We start from the raw sequence: 16,208 nt of genomic DNA on the forward strand, positions 1-16,208 counted from the left end.
TCAACAACAAAAGTCTGTAGTGAGAGTAAAAATCATCATCATCATAATTTTTTTTTTTTTTTTGGGGTGGTTTTTTCATTCTTAGTATATTAGGCTAAGAAGTGTTGACCAAATTATAGAGCACACATCAACCACGAACAATATAACATATAATTGGTTTAATCTTTTTATCCAATGAATTAATCCCAATTTAGATTTTTCTCCCATCCAAGCTTCAAGGGGCAAACAAACAACACCGAAATTAGAATTTAACTTTGGTTGAAACAAAAACCGTACAGAATAAACCCACTTTAAACCTACCATAGAAATTATTTCATTTTATCCCTGTCTTAAGTTCCAAAATAGAGAGCAAATTGACTTTGGAAGTTCACAGTACATAGATTTCCACATAAAATGAGTTGCACTCACACAACAGAAATTGTAGCAAGACTAATCCCTTATCATTCCTTAAACATGGATATATAGTGCAAAAAAAAAAAAAAAAAAAAAAAAAAAAACTAAAACCTGGTAAAAAGTGTCAAAATAAAATCACAACTACATTTTTTTTCCATACTCAAACCAGTTTTTATATTTGACAACAAAATTTACAAACAAAGATTGTAAAAGATGAGAAAGTTGAAAAGGAATGAGGATAGAGAGTAAGTAGTAGTTCATGAGCTACTTAGTAATGCTAGGATAAATATCAAAATAAAACCATAAAAATAATAGTGACTTATTAAGGGGATGAATTGAAACATTTTAAAAAGGATATTGGGTTTAATTGAAAATTTTAGACTTTAGGGTTTAATTTGAAACCACTGCAAAAACATCATACAATCCATACCAAGAAGAGTAGTGTTTTAATTCATTAAAATTAATTTTAATTGATAGAGCCTAATAACTGATAAGAACCACTTAATACTCTAAGTTAATTACGTAATCCAAAAGAGGAAATAATGGAATTATAGATAACAGATACCTATATATGTTGAGAAACTTGCAATTTTTAGCTGAAATTTAATTCTAAAATTAAAAGTCCACAGAATCATATACACTGCAACATGCACATATGTACGTATGTATGATTGTTACAATTTGACACAAAAAAGAAAATGGAAAGAGAAGTGAGGTTCTTCCTTATCTTCAAAAAAAGACATGCTAATCACAATCTTGTAAACCTCTATATACTCGTGTATAGAGAAAGAGGAGAAGAGGAGCGTGTGACTCAACCTAAATCAGCTCCCAGCAGCCACAGAAAAATTCCCAATTTCTACAAGTTCCTCTGTTGTCGACATATAGAGATATATCTAATAGAACCCCAGTGAACTACACTTGATATGTGAGCACAAACACATACATGTAAAGTCACAGCCTCAACCACAAACACATGCATTTTGTAAAATCAAATTGCACAATCCATAATTGCCTCCATTGGTGTGGTCCGTGTGGACCTCCTTGATCACTCCTGTTAGCTCAGGGCATGCCTATTCCCTGCAGAGAGTATGAAAACAGTATCAGATATCTAAGTGCCATGACTTTAATTTAGAGTTAGTGTAGAAGGCATGTCTTGCTATTCTAAATTTCTAATGAAGTCCAAAACCAAGATTCATGTTTCCCAACAAGAAAAAATATCGATGTAAGCTCAAAGTGTCATATATTTTCTTACTCCTCACTCTCTCTACAACAACATCCTAACTAATCTATTTAGGATATGTAGCCGACCCCAAAACTTCTGGTACTAAGGCATGGTTGTTGTTGTTGTTGCTCTCTCTCTCACTCTCTCACCCAAAAAGAAAAAAGAACAAAAAGATTACTTAAACCAACATGCAAATTTGAAGCAACCAGATGACAGCCATAGGGATCCAAAAAAATAAAAAATAATAATAAGAATATCAATAAAACAACTACTAGAGAAACAAATCCAAAGAAGTCCTACATTTTCAAGCTCATTAATTGTAAGAGCAGCCAAGGTAATTGGTTCAGATAATCTTGGAAGCTGATAATCTACCTACATTGGTACCTCCCTCCTTGAACTATAATCATTCCTTTTCAGTTTAGGGCTTGTCTAGTTTCCACATATGTTTTCCTAGTTACAAGACAGCTCAGATGTTCCCTGATCCGCTGAAGTTTTGTGCACTTGAATAAGAAAACAATTAAACAACATAATTTTAGGAAGATAATTTCATTACTTAGAGTTTCCTGAATTTATAAATAATCAGCATTGTTATTTATTGATAGAAATGGAATATGAACTTTATAATGTGCACCAAGCTATCTCTAATAGACCAGAAAATACTCATTACTAAATTAACATCAATTATTAGAAAAATCAGTCATACAAGCATCAATCCAAAGCAACTGCACTCACAATCACTCTCCACCAAAACCATCTTCATTTAAAGGCAACAGATGGCTTTAAACTATGGACCACATAGAACATGATAAACAACACAAAGATGTCCTGTTTAGAAGCAGAGCAAATGTATGAAAAGAATACAAAACAAAATTAAACCTTTAAATTTGCCAATGCTTAGAACCCAAAAACATCAAACAGCATCACTAAACTTGGCCACAAGATTCAAAATTTCTACCTTTCAATTATATTTCCATCAATTCCGCAGCATCCAAACATATGAAAAATCAAAGGGAAAAGGCAGAACAAAGACTAACACCACAATTCCAATACCTTCAACCCAAAGAATTATCAAATGCAGCAGAAGTAATTGCCTTAGCAAACTCTTGAAAATTGATACATCCATCGCCATCTGTATCCGCCTCCTTGATCATCCCAGTCAACTCCTCCACAGTAAGCGCATGCCCCAACTTTGCCATCGAATGTGCCAACTCCGCCGCCGTGATATATCCATTTCCATCCCTATCAAACATCTTAAATATCTGTTTCAACTGCTCCTCTGTATAGGGACTTTTGGCAGGTAAAAGATCCGGCTCCACAAGCTCCAAAAATTCCGAAAACTCAATCAATCCATTGCTGTTCTTATCCGCCTTTTGAATCAATGCCTCCAGCTGCTCCGGGCTAGGATTGAGGTCTAGTGATCGGATCAGTGATCCGAGCTCAAGTTGTGTCAAACTCCCATCCTTATTACAATCAAATGATCGAAAAATGTCTTGTAATTCAGCGACCTGATCATCTTCAAGCTTCACCCCCTCTTTCCCACTCATCTTGGATTGATTTTCACTCTGAAATTCCACACCTTTCAATTGTCTTTCAGCTCAAACTTTCCCGAGAAGCTCAATTTTTTTAGAATCCCCTGAAATTTTTCCACAAGTCACTCCGTTTCTTCAAACAAAACGGGACCAAAAGCTTTTCACTGATTGATCTAAATGCCAATCTCTTTCTACATAACTTCAAAAACTAAAACCCAGACGCAGAAATGATCTCAATTTCACTCTGATACTCCAGATTTCAAGTTTTTTTTTCACACTTTCGATCAGAATTTTCCTCTGATCCAAACAGAACAGAAAAGGAAACTTATTGTACTGCCACTAATACTTGATAAATCCGTCAACCCAGATAGGATATTTCTCTGAATTTCACTTTGGTCCTTCCAATTTCAAATTTTGTTTCACTCATTCAGTATTCAATCAAAAACTTTATGACCGAATTTGGAAATACATTTATATATTATTATGATTCAAAGAATTCATTCTTTTTAGCTGAATTTGCGGATCTTGAAAATACGTGCAAGATCTTATTGATTGAAACCGTAACGCTAATCCCCGGCCAAAAAACATATAAAATAAACATTAAAACAGACAATGTCAACGGTCAGTTTTGTTTTTGTTTTTGTTTTTTTTGTTTTTTAATTAACTAACATGGGTTGCTCTGTTTTTCTTTTTATTATTATTATTATTCCATTTGCTAAAGTGCGCGGGATGAGCATATTGCTTAAACTGCACCGACCTTTGGTTTGTTTAATATGAAAAATCATAATTTGACTAATTGAGTGTGTTTTTAGGTACACCAAGATTGTTACAACTTACAATGGAGGTGGGTATCTTTGACATGGTCTGTTTGTTATGCCTTTTTTGTTTTTTGAGTTATTTATAGTACTTTTCTGTTTGTTTAGTTCATAAAACACTATCTTTAATTTTTTTTGGTGGGTTGGTTGGTTATAGTGAATTTAAGATGCTATTGCCTTTTTGTACTAGTAACAAACTGTGTTTATAACACTTGCGCGATTGGAGTTAATAGTAATAGCTATCACCCTAAGAATTGGCAGAGATTGTGGGTAACAAAATTCTTTAGGGTAAGAGAAGGTTAAGTTTCAAATCATGGAAATGAAATAGATTTGTTACTATGAGTCATTGGTGGATTTGATTTGGAGTTTAAAATATTAGTAGTAAACATTAGAGGAAAAATATAATATTGATTGATTATTTGATTTGGTTTGTGACTAGGTGATTGGAATTGCTAAGGAAACAGACAACCTACTTGATAAATGCTTGACTAATAAGACTGAGTGGAGCCTCACGAAGCCTATTCACATAACTTGTTCACCCCTAGCTAGGCTTCAGTAGATCCCATTTTTTGCTACTTTTTATCCTAATATAAAACTTAATCTCACTACCCATTCCATAATGTTATACCTTACTCTTAAGACACTTGCGAAATTTATATGAAATTTTTAAGGTAGGGAGTTGGGAATGACAAAACCTAAGTCAAGATACCAGAACTTTTGTCACAATAGTTGCAACAGGACCCCTAGAAACAGTTGGGTAATTGAATAATGAAGACTGATAATGGTGACAATGGAACTTTTACATTAGCTGCAAAGGTTATGGTAATTTCTATTCAAATGCAAAGGGAAAAGGTGAACCATGTTGTTCATTTGGAAGTTGGAGGGATTGGAGCAGTACATATTGCTCGTCTGATGTGTTTGCTATTAGGCTTCCTACATTTTTCTTTATAATAATATCACTAGCTCATTACTGCTAGTGTTATAATAGTGTTTCTTTCTTGGAGTCACGATTTCAATGCATTTCTAGCTTGTGTAAAATTGTGTGATAGGGTGCGTGTACTAGTTTTTTCCCTTCTTTTAAATCATCCACAAATGATAAAATGGCAAAATGTCAAAGGGGTGGAGTGGAAGTAATGAGCTGTTGAATGGTAAGATAATGAGTTTCTTGTACTAAACTAGTTCTGTTTATTTGATTCTCTGCAGTATTATTTAGTGCCGGAAAAGATGGTGAAGTGTGTGCAATTGGCAACAGCAGAATTGGCAAAAAACATGAGGCAAGTCATAGCTATGTGCTAGCAGATACCACAAAGCCTCAACTCCCTCACTTTGCAACTAAATTTAGCAGGATGGCTTGCAAAAAAGGCAGAGGTCTGTGCCATCTTCATGTTAGGATCTGAAGAGGAATCCGTCCTCTACAACATGGCAGAGTTCATTTAACACTGCTAAATATTCAGTTTCCCTTATGAGAGAAGGTAAAATTCCAAACCGCACACAATGACATAGCAAATTATTGTTCCTCCTTTTTTTTTGTTTGTTTTCCTCTTGTCCCTAATGTTTTCTTCATCTACTTCAAATATGTATATACTATTATGCATTTTATGTTGGATATGACAAAGATTAGGTACATTTACTTAGGTATTGTATCTTAGTTTCATTGATCAATGGATTAAATGGTTAAATTTAATTATCCTTGGAAAAGATAACACTCTTTTGATGTATTGGTCAATATAACCATATGATTGAATTTAATTGAGGAACTTAAAATAAAGTATCTAAGAAATTATACTTAAGGACAAATGTTAAACCACAAAAGCGCAAAACAATGTTTCAGGGATAGATATGTTTCATGAATAAGAAAAAATCCCAATTTCTTTAGCATATTTGGCTTGAATCTGATGATGGCACTCTATCCTAAGGCTGAGCGATAGTGGTTTTGGGTAGACAAAGCCAAAAACTTCTTGGTTGCATCAATCATGAAAGCTTGATTTAGATTGAGTTTTGAGTGATTTAATTGAATTTTAACCTGAATTTTAAATTTCTCAATTTATCTTTATCTTTATCTTTATATCCTTAATTTGCTTTATTGAAATCATTTATAATTAAATAATATGATTACTTTTTTATGGCAATAATAGGATTACTTTTTTTATAATAAAATCCAATCCATTCACGAAAAATGGATGAAATAAGATTTTAGGTACTTCAAGTAAAGCTAAATTAAGATTTCTATAGAATTCTATTTTTTTTTTTTTTATAAAAAAAATAATAATAAATTAGTATTTGTGTAGCTAATTGGAATTTTTTTTTTTAAATTTTAAAAAAATATATATTACTAGAAACAATTGGAATTCTTTCCGGCACCAAATTGGATTGAATTTGAGCCGACTAATAATACCTAAAATTCACTAATCCGAACAGGGTTTGGCAAAGTAAAAATAACGGCTACTTATTAATAATTAGCTATTTCGCGTTTTACACAAATCGCTAAGAGTCCCCATCTAAGATCACTCCACGTGTCCCACCGAAGTCTTTTTAAATGACGTGGCACGTATAAAACTTTCTCACACAGTCATAGAGGAATGAAAGTAATACATCTTAGGGACTCGTTAACTACCAACGGTTGCCGGTGAAGTTAAAAGTATAAATACCAATTGCACCTATTGAATTGTGAACTCTTTTGAGAGATTTTCTCTTTGAGAATTCTGTTTCTTTCAAATTTCCCAGAAATTCTTTTCCCTACTGTTTTCCTCGGAAAACCTCTTGTTTCAATGGTATAGTGCTCTTCTCTACATACCCTTTTTTCTGTCATTACCTTAATGCTTGTTTGGTTGCCAAGAAACCCAAGGAAAAATATGAGAAAGAAAACAAATCAGTAATGCAAACTTGTAAGAAAGAAAAGAATGTATAAATCAGTATAACATACTTTTTGTTTGTTCCTTCTTTTTTGTTTCTTGGTTTGGGTTTAAGAGGATTTAAAGAAGAAAATTAACCCTACTATTAGAATGAAAAGAAAATTAAAGACTTCTTTTCCTCTTAGTTTTTTTTTTCTCCTTTTGAACAAACTGCACAATGGGTTTCCAAGACTTTTTTTTTTTTTTTTTGCTATTTGTTATTTGGAAAGCATGCCTATTAGTGTTTTATGTAGGATAAAGTTTTGAATTTGTGAAATAATTTTTCAGTTGGTCAAAATTGTTTGGTTCTGATTTATTTTTCTCTCCTTGATCAAATATTGGAATATGTATTTTTCTTTAATTTTCTGTCAAGTGTGAAGCATGGTTTTGGATCAATTCCAAACTTAAGTGAATATTGAAATATTCTGTTAAATCTTTAAGGGTCAATGTCATGTTTTTCAGTTTGAATAACTTGAGTTTCACTAAAAGTTCGAAATTTCATCTATATTAATTGAAGAATGTCTTCCGCTATAACTGCATTATTAGGAAGATATGGCTTTGAACTTTTTAGTAATATTGAATCAGAAGAATACTTTGAAGTCAATTGTATTTATAAAGATATGCTCAGGCCTTTATGTGGTTGTTTTAATTAGTAACTTGATAAACACTGCTGTGGTTCTCTTTACTTTCTTGCTTTCCTCTCTTTAAACCAAACATTCTCAGTAGGGTTTGTACAATAACTAATTCAATTCTTGTTATGGGTTACTATTGACCTTCACATGCAGGGTAGTATCATTTTAATTGAATGATATTGTTATCCATTTTGATTGCTATATATATGTTAAATTTAAGAAGAAACCTATAACCCCTTTTTCCAATGTAGTTAGAGCTAAATAATATAATTAGAAATTTTATTGCTTTCTTTTAGAGATCTCCTGTATAGTAGTAGCCTATATATGAATTTATAGAGTAGACTTTTGCATGATCCTACTTCATAAGCACTTAGGAAATAGATTATTAACTGCCAAAAAAAAAATCTGCTTGAGTTAATTTAGAATGCCATGATTGAACGTCATTTATTATGGGACACGGCTTGTGTTAATGACATGAGTTACCAAAGAGGAAATATTCTGATGAAGATGGTTTTACTGCTGTACATTCTATTCTATGTTACCAAAACTTTATTTACAAAATGCTGATTACGTCATGGTGCCGAGCCCCATCTGGCAATTTTCTTTTTCATGGTAGATTGTTGGCTTAAAATATTAGTAATTGTTTGCATTGGCCCATGTAAATATTCAAGTAAATCTTCGTCTGCTCAGGGTCAGAACCGGTATAGCCAATTAATTTTATATCACAAAGGTAGTTTCCTTCTACTAGTGACACACAAAAAGACAAAAGAAATTACAATTGTACCTTTCACAATTAATCTGGGAAACCATTGGTTAATGGCAGGAATATGCTATGTTGTATTATGCATAATCTTAATGAAAAAAAATGAATCTCTCTGTGAATGTGGCGGGGGATAATTTTGGTAATGGCAGCGAACATGCTATCTGAAGTCCTGAATTTCCTGCATGCAAACAGCATTTATATATTACCATTTTGATGCAAATCATATTAGTTCTGAAAGTTCTATAAATTCACAGTTCACTTTGACAGCCTCCACAATCAATCCATTTTGTATCTGAGGTTGTTGGAGGGCTGAAGTAAAATAAATAAATAAATTTAACTCATTTCAAGTTCAGTTGACACAACTTCTGAATTTGTGTTTTAGTCTTTCAGATATACATTGTCTGAGTTTTCTTTAGTGAGAATGCCGTATAATGTGTATTGACATTTTCTTGGCAGGTGTAAAGTTTTCCTCGGAAAAAATACACAGACTCGCCTGGATGGAATCCAGCATCATCCCGGAAGTTATCTATCCCACTAACATGAAAAAACCAAGTCCAGTGAAGGCCACAAAAGCTCTCACATCAGTTGGAATGAAAGTTGCTGCTGCTAAGAGTTCATTTTCTCAGTCCACTGCAAAAGGTGTCTCTTCAAAGTGCAAAGTGAAGAAGTTTGATTTTAGAGATCTTGAATGGACAGAGAAAATTTCAGAGTGTCCCGTATACCATCCATCAAAGATGGGGTTTAAGGACCCTTTAATTTATCTGCAAAAAATTGCGCCGGAAGCTTCCAAATATGGTATGTAATAATTAAAAGACATACCTTTGTATTATATATATATATATATATAGAGAGAGAGAGAGAGAGAGAGAGAGAGAGAGCCTATTGTATTTATGATGGCCTTTCGGTGAGTTCATTTGTTAATTCGTTTTATCTCCATGTTACTTTCGTGGTTTATGCAGATGCTAATTCAACCCACTAATGTGCTCACATTTTCTTATTGACAGTTAAAAGCTATCTTATGTGTTCTGGTCAAGCATATTTACCTTTTGTGCTCATTTCTCTATGAAAATTCTTTAAACGTATCTGAACCAATTTGTTTAATTATCAAATTTCAGGAATCTGCAAGATTGTTTCTCCAATACTTGCTTCTGTTCCAGCCAGCGTGGTACTAAAGAAAGAAATTAGAAATTTCAAGTTTGAAACTAATATTCAACCTCTTCGTCTTGCCAAATGGAACATGAATGAGAAGGCCTCATTCTTTAGAAGTGGAAGGTAATTTTTACATGATACATACTCTTTGTCTTGCTAAATGAAATAAGTACTGTCTGGCTAGCAAATTGGAAAGACTTTTGTGTCACCTTTTAAATCTTTTTGGGCTTCTGGAAACCATGTGCTAACTATATTATGCCGTAGATATTGTATGGTACATATTCTTTGTGCCCAAGCACTATGTACCCATAGATATACCGTATGGTAACTATGTGATATAATGCTAACTATATTATGCCATAGATGTTGTATGGTACATATTCATTGTCTCCAAGCATTATGATGTTTTTTTCTCCTTTCTCAGGAAATATACCTACAATGACTTTGAGAGAAAGGCAAGAAAGGTGTCTGCTCGTCGATTATCTAATTCTTCATGTAATCCTCCTGCATACATGGAAAAGGTGTTCTGGCATGAAATGGTCAATGGACAGAAAGGAACAGTTGAGTATGGAGTCAATGTTGATGGCAGTGCCTTTTCATGTGATCCTAATGATCAGCTTGGTAAAAGCAAATGGAACTTGAAGGTTTCCCTCTCTCTCATCCTTAATATATGTGTCATCAAATTTTAAATTATGCCTACTGTTTCAAAATGTTCATCAATTTGAGGCTGGTTAACTTTAATCTGTTATCAGCAGATCTGTGACCTTTTTGTCTCTCAGTCCATCCTCCATTTTATAAATCATATACAATACTTGTTTCTTTGATTGCAGCATTTATCACGACTTCCCAATTCCATTTTGCGTTTAGTTGAAAGAGTTATACCGGTATGTGACCATTGGCTAAAAGCAACATAATCAATGCTTTTGTCCATATATGCTACAGCTTTTTTTTTTTTTTTAAACTTTGTTGAGTTCAAATTCAGGGAATAACGGACCCAATGCTTTACATCGGAATGTTATTTGGTATGTTTGCGTGGCATGTGGAAGATCACTATCTATACAGGTAAATCTTATTTTATTGGTTGTTTTAGTGATTGTCTTAAGTTTTAAGAGCTGCGTGTTCATAGATTGATGTCCTTCAAAATTTTCCTTTTCAGCATTAATTATCATCACTCTGGTGCTCCCAAAACTTGGTATGGCATTCCTAGTGATGCAGCTCTGCAGTTTGAGAGGGTAGTCCACGATAACGTGTATTCTCAAGATATCTTATCAGCTAATGGGGAAGATGGTGCTTTTGAACTTCTACAGGAAAAAACCACCATGTTTCCTCCAAGTATCCTGCTACAACATAATGTACCTGTGTACAAGGCAGTGCAGATGCCAGGGGAGTTTGTTGTAACCTTCCCCAGAGCATATCATGCTGGATTTAGCCATGGTATCTCTCTCTCTCTCATAAACTATACTTATTTCTTCTTTATCATCTTACACTCCTTTACTTTTCTGTTCAATTTTAGGCTTTAACTGTGGTGAGGCAGTAAATTTTGCAACTGGTGATTGGTTTCCATTGGGGGCTCTGGCTAGTCAACGTTATGCTCTTCTTAGAAAGACTCCATTAATACCATATGAGGAACTTCTCTGCAATGAAGCAATGTTTCTGATCAACTCTTTAAAAAAAGAAAATTCTGGTACTTTATCTGCAGATTTGACCTCTCAACGTTCTGTTAAAGTTCCTTTTGTTCGCCTCATAGGACTGCATAAGCAGGCTCTGCAGCACTTAAAAGTGTCCTCTACTTCTTCACATGCTCAAGAAACTCAAGTATGTGGCCACTGCAAGCGTGACTGTTACTTGGCATATATCATGTGCACCTGCTGCTACTCTGATCCTATCTGCCTTTTTCATGGTATGAGAATATTGGTAGAGGTCTTAATTTCATTGAAAATGTACATTCCTATGAATGTCATCTTTTTTTACCATACCTAAAAGCAGATCCATTTAGTTTTTAACTGTGTTCAAATCAAGTACTTTGTTTTCTACTGCAGTTAAGTAACAATAAGGCTTGGAATCAGTTTAGTTAGTTTCAACTGTGTTTAAATCATCTACGGTTTTCATTTTCTACACGTTAAAATTAAAATATCTAAATTTCATGTTAATTTAATATAAATACTTTTGTTTCGATATGGTGTTTAGACACCTGATTAATCTATTATGACATTGGTTTTACTAATCCTAATCTTGTGACACAGATATTGATTTGCTTAATTGTTCGTGTGGGGAAAAATGTACCATTTTCTTGAGGGAGGACATATCAGCAATGGAAGATGCAGCTCAAAAATTTGAGCAAGAAGAAGAAATTTTGCTGGAGCTTCAAAAAGAAACCAAATTTGGACATGACATGTTCCTGAAATCAAGTAAATAGTCTCGCATTAAGGATGGATCCACTCCATTTTGCGAAGTGAGATTTGAATAAATGCTTTAAATTATCTTAATTACTCCTGAATAGTTATACATTTGCCATGCTGTGTCAAATTTATGTGTTTTCTGGGGACAGTAAACAAATGCAAGAAGGCTCAGGGTATTAGAATGCCCAAAACTGTATTTTAAAAATATAAGGCATAAGTCCATTTTAAATGGGACTGTCAAACCATTGGAGCTATCACTAAAACTAATAGGATCAAGTTTAAGAGTCAATAAAATTTCTTTCTTTCAATTTCTTAGAAATGATGGCTGTCAAAATTAGATGGAAACCCATTTACAATGCTAGATTGTTCTTAAATTATAGTCCCCTTTTTTTCTAATTTACTGTGTCTAACTCAACTATGTTCTGGAAATGAAAAACAGAGCAATCATCAACATGAAGGAAGGAATTCCAACAACAGAAATGTAAGCTCTATGGAAGAGGCATCGACCATGAAAATGAAAGAAATGGAAATTGGCAAGCTCAATGGGGGAAAATCTAACAAGAGAAGGTTTAAGAGTCATAGAATGAGAGGGCCTTCACTATCTAGGGATTGCAAGAGGGTTAGAAGAGTGAGCTGAGCTAACCAAAATATAATTCACTAGTGCCTCTGGATTGTCTTCTAGAGTTTGACATCACTAAGACACCAACTTCATTACTAGATTAGGATCCTCTAGAGTTCTTAGGATAACTCCAATATGGAATTCCTAATAACTCTAGAGGATCTTAATCCCTTCATTACCTTGACTTTCTAACAAGAAAGAATGCACAGAAGAAATTTTTAGCAATTACTGACTTTCTAACAAAGAAAAGAGAATAGTTCAATTGAGGTCCTGGCATAATCAGATTCAAGTGGCTCTCAGCTTTCCTTATCATTCTTCCTTTTTTATTAAATGGTTATATCCATTGATATCTGCAAGGTATACATGGTAGTTTAGAAGGCTCAAGGCACAAATTTTGCATTGCTCAAGAGTAGTTAGGAATGCTTAAGTTTTGTAGTACTCAATAGTGGTTAGAAAGGCTCAAAATTTTGCACAATCAATCAAATTCTGAGAAGAAGTTGTATATTACTGTTGTCTTTGACATATGTTTCCGTCTTCATAGTTTTGAAGCAAAATGCTGTATATCAATATGCTGTCTTTGACATATTACCTCTTTCTTAGTTTTGAAGCAAAATGCTTTAAATTTGAACAAAATTACCAACCAAGTGCTCACCTTTTCAATTAGGGATGTGACATTATTTTACAGTTTTTACCTATTTTTCCACCTTTCTTATACTTTTATTTTGTCAAGAGGGAGATAATACGCCTTGAATTTTGTAACATCTATCTGAGCTTTGCTCTTGCTATAGTAGTCATGTTTCTACTGTATGATTTAACATGGTACAAAAAAACAGGTGACTTTGGTAAAGGGGGAATAGACGAATAAAAATCAAGACGAAAATGCACTTTTGATTCTTACATTTTGGGTCAATTCCCATTTTGATCCCTAAATTGATTTCGTTACTAATGTCATCCCTAAAAAAAGAAAATTGTTTTTAAAATAGTCCTTGCCAATAGCCACCAACGGAAAAATCATACGTGTCTAACAGAATGCCCTGCTTGGCGATATGGCGCTGAAGTGACCATTAAAATATTATTAAAAAAATTATTTGACATTTTTAAATGCCATATCAGCATTTAAATTTTTTTTTTAAAAAAAAGGCCAGATCAGAGACTTTAAAATTAATTAAAAAATAAATTAAAAAACAAACTTTAAATCTAATAAAAAAAAAACCTTTAACTTCTTAATTTTAATTTAAACTGAAAATACAAATTTTATTTAAACTGAAATTTTAAAATTTCTCAATTCTTAGTTTTAAAATTTTTTTTCACAATCCTTGGCACCACACCCCAATCCCAACCCCACAAACCCAAGTTACCCAACCCAACATCAAATTCTCTTAGTCACCAACATCACAACATCAATTTAATCCCTCTCTCTACCCATTGTTCTCTCACTCTTTGTCTCTTTGATTTCTCTTTGGTCTGCTCCAAACCATGACACCCCTAGCCAAAGACATCAGTAGGGAGTTGGCCATGACTGGATTGTCTTGTCATCCATATCTTAGAATAGTTTTTTGCATTACTCAAAATAGGATGTGATTATCACAAAGCTGACTCAATGCGTGTTTTTGGCAACGAAACAACCAAAGCATTAGGAATTTGGTCACATGGCTAAAATGAAGATAATGATTGACCATTCAATACTCTTACAGAAACAAGTTATTTTAAGGTAAAGTTTGTTTGAAAAAATTAGCTCTAGGATAATGAAAATTTGCAGTTGAGGAGTCCAAGCCTGGTCTATTTTCAGTTGAGGACTTATTATTTACCTATAAATCTGACCGGGGCCTTTCAAAGGTATTTGTCTTTTCTTTGTTTGCCTTCTTTTGAGTTTTTAAGTGGGAACAAGATGATTGCCGTTGAGAACCAGGCACCTGGTACTGCTTTGATTATTGTTTCCTTCTTCCTTTTGTCCATGAATGTCAATAATTTTTATTTTATTATAAGTCTATAAGCTTAGTTCAATTGGAGTCTAACTTTTGTGTTCTTTTGTTTGAAAATATAAGTGTCAGAGAATGCAATACCAAAAGATGCATCAGATGGATTTGTTGTGCCAGAATCCAATGCCTTTGGCCAATCATTCAGGTTTTGACATTTTCTTCCACAATCTTTGTTTATAAGATCAGGTGTTTTTCATAAATGGTGTAGTTTCTCATTCAATGAATTGTGTCGAAATGTGTGGTAGGGATTATGAATCAACTGTGAGGCTAAGCATTGTGGAGAATACCTATCGGTTGAATCATATTAACCAAACATATGATTTTGTAAGTACACTTTCAATAAGTTAATGTTTAAATATTAAACTTTAGGACTTCATAGATTCAATTTGATATATGAAACTTTCAATGCAAATGTAGGTAAAGAGGACAAGGGAAGAGTATGCAAAATTGAACAAAGCAGAGATGTCCATATGGGAAGCCATTGAACTCCTTGACAGTTTTGTGGATGAAAGTGACCCTGACCTGGAGGAACCTCAGATTCAGCATTTGCTGCAGTCGGCAGAAGCCATAAGAAAAGATTATCCTAATGAAGATTGGATGCACTTGACTGCCCTTATTCATGGTAAATACCCTATGCACACTCCTAGTTTCTGTTCTAAGGCTAACATGCGAAATATAAGTTCTTTGAATGTGTAATTGTATATGTTTAACTTAGTGGCTCTATGCTCTTATTCATAATATCAGATAATCACTGCACCCACTTGGCCCTATATATTCAAGTTTACATAAAACAACTTGATAATTGATTCTTGCATGGATTTCAGATGTTGGAAAGGTTCTTTACCATTCTAAATTTGGATCACTTCCCCAATGGGCTCTTGTAGGTAAGAAATGTTCTTAGACCAAATAAATGTTAATATATTTCTCTTGTTTTGAGTCATTTCAATCTGATGATGAATTCTGATATCGCAGGAGATACGCATCCTGTTGGTTGTGCCTTTGACGAATCGATTGTTTATCACAAGGTCTTCTCAAAAACATTAGTTAATTATGTTTGACATGATTATATATAGTCAGTCAATTGAAAGAAATTTCTTCGAATCTTTTGCATTGCAGTATTTCAAGGAAAATCCAGATTACAACAATCCTGCCTACAACACTAAACTTGGAGTCTACTCTGAAGGATGTGGACTGGAAAATGTGCTGATGTCATGGGGTCATGACGATTACATGTACATGGTATATCCTCTGAACCTTCAATGAATTTTTAATGAAAAATCTTTAATAAGATTTTCATATTGAAATTTCCACAATATGTTATTCCAAAATAAAAATCATAATACTAATAACGTTGTTTCCAAATCCTTAGGTGGCCAAGGCAAATGGAACTACTCTACCATCAGCTGCATTATTTACCATCCGATATCACTCATTTTACCGTAAGTATTAATCTTTATCTTTTCCTGTAAATTTGAAAAATAGTTAATATTCTCAAATTGTTTTTATACAATAAAATGAGTTTTCTCTGTCCATCTCGCAGCTATGCATACGGAAGGAGCATATAAATACCTAATGAATGAGGAGGACAGAGAGAATCTGAAGTGGGTTCTAACATTCAAGTAAGCTTCCATTTTGCTGTTTAATTTGTACATTTTTTTCTTTCTTACTCGTGTTCTTCCCCAACAACTATTCATTTCTCATTGAGCTGATTGTGAGCATCAGTGCTTTTCCCCACCAATTATTCAATTTTTTTCAGCTGATTGTGACAACTAAACTAATTTTATTGTATTGTACAAAATAACAGCAAATATGATCTC

General features: G+C 33.5%; 3 protein-coding genes across 3 annotated transcripts; 2 read left to right on the plus strand and 1 right to left on the minus strand.

Moving 5' to 3' along the window:
* Positions 1 to 1,025: 1,025 nt before the first annotated feature.
* On the minus strand, positions 1,026 to 3,330 carry LOC115958976 (probable calcium-binding protein CML18). Its single transcript, XM_031077258.1, has 2 exons — positions 2,666 to 3,330; positions 1,026 to 1,470 (listed from the first exon to the last, which is right to left on the minus strand). Exon 1 carries the CDS (start codon positions 3,157 to 3,159, stop codon positions 2,668 to 2,670), a length of 492 nt encoding a protein of 163 aa, XP_030933118.1. The 5' UTR covers positions 3,160 to 3,330; the 3' UTR covers positions 1,026 to 1,470; positions 2,666 to 2,667.
* Positions 3,331 to 6,651: 3,321 nt separating this feature from the next.
* On the plus strand, positions 6,652 to 12,937 carry LOC115961257 (lysine-specific demethylase JMJ706-like). Its single transcript, XM_031080263.1, has 10 exons — positions 6,652 to 6,730; positions 8,702 to 9,040; positions 9,361 to 9,517; positions 9,819 to 10,038; positions 10,225 to 10,278; positions 10,377 to 10,456; positions 10,551 to 10,828; positions 10,908 to 11,294; positions 11,638 to 11,846; positions 12,233 to 12,937. The coding sequence occupies exons 2-9, from the start codon at positions 8,743 to 8,745 to the stop codon at positions 11,808 to 11,810; spliced, it is 1,647 nt and encodes a 548-aa protein (XP_030936123.1). The 5' UTR covers positions 6,652 to 6,730; positions 8,702 to 8,742; the 3' UTR covers positions 11,811 to 11,846; positions 12,233 to 12,937.
* A 1,347-nt stretch (positions 12,938 to 14,284) lies between these two features.
* Positions 14,285 to 15,841, plus strand: LOC115961419 (inositol oxygenase 1-like). The gene is made up of 8 exons (XM_031080405.1): positions 14,285 to 14,328; positions 14,458 to 14,536; positions 14,637 to 14,715; positions 14,809 to 15,013; positions 15,216 to 15,275; positions 15,364 to 15,416; positions 15,508 to 15,630; positions 15,761 to 15,841. Exons 1-8 carry the CDS (start codon positions 14,301 to 14,303, stop codon positions 15,839 to 15,841), a joined length of 708 nt encoding a protein of 235 aa, XP_030936265.1. The 5' UTR covers positions 14,285 to 14,300.
* Positions 15,842 to 16,208: the final 367 nt, after the last annotated feature.

Source organism: Quercus lobata, chromosome 9, assembly GCF_001633185.2.
Source record: "Quercus lobata isolate SW786 chromosome 9, ValleyOak3.0 Primary Assembly, whole genome shotgun sequence".
Taxonomy (NCBI): Eukaryota; Viridiplantae; Streptophyta; class Magnoliopsida; order Fagales; family Fagaceae; genus Quercus; species Quercus lobata.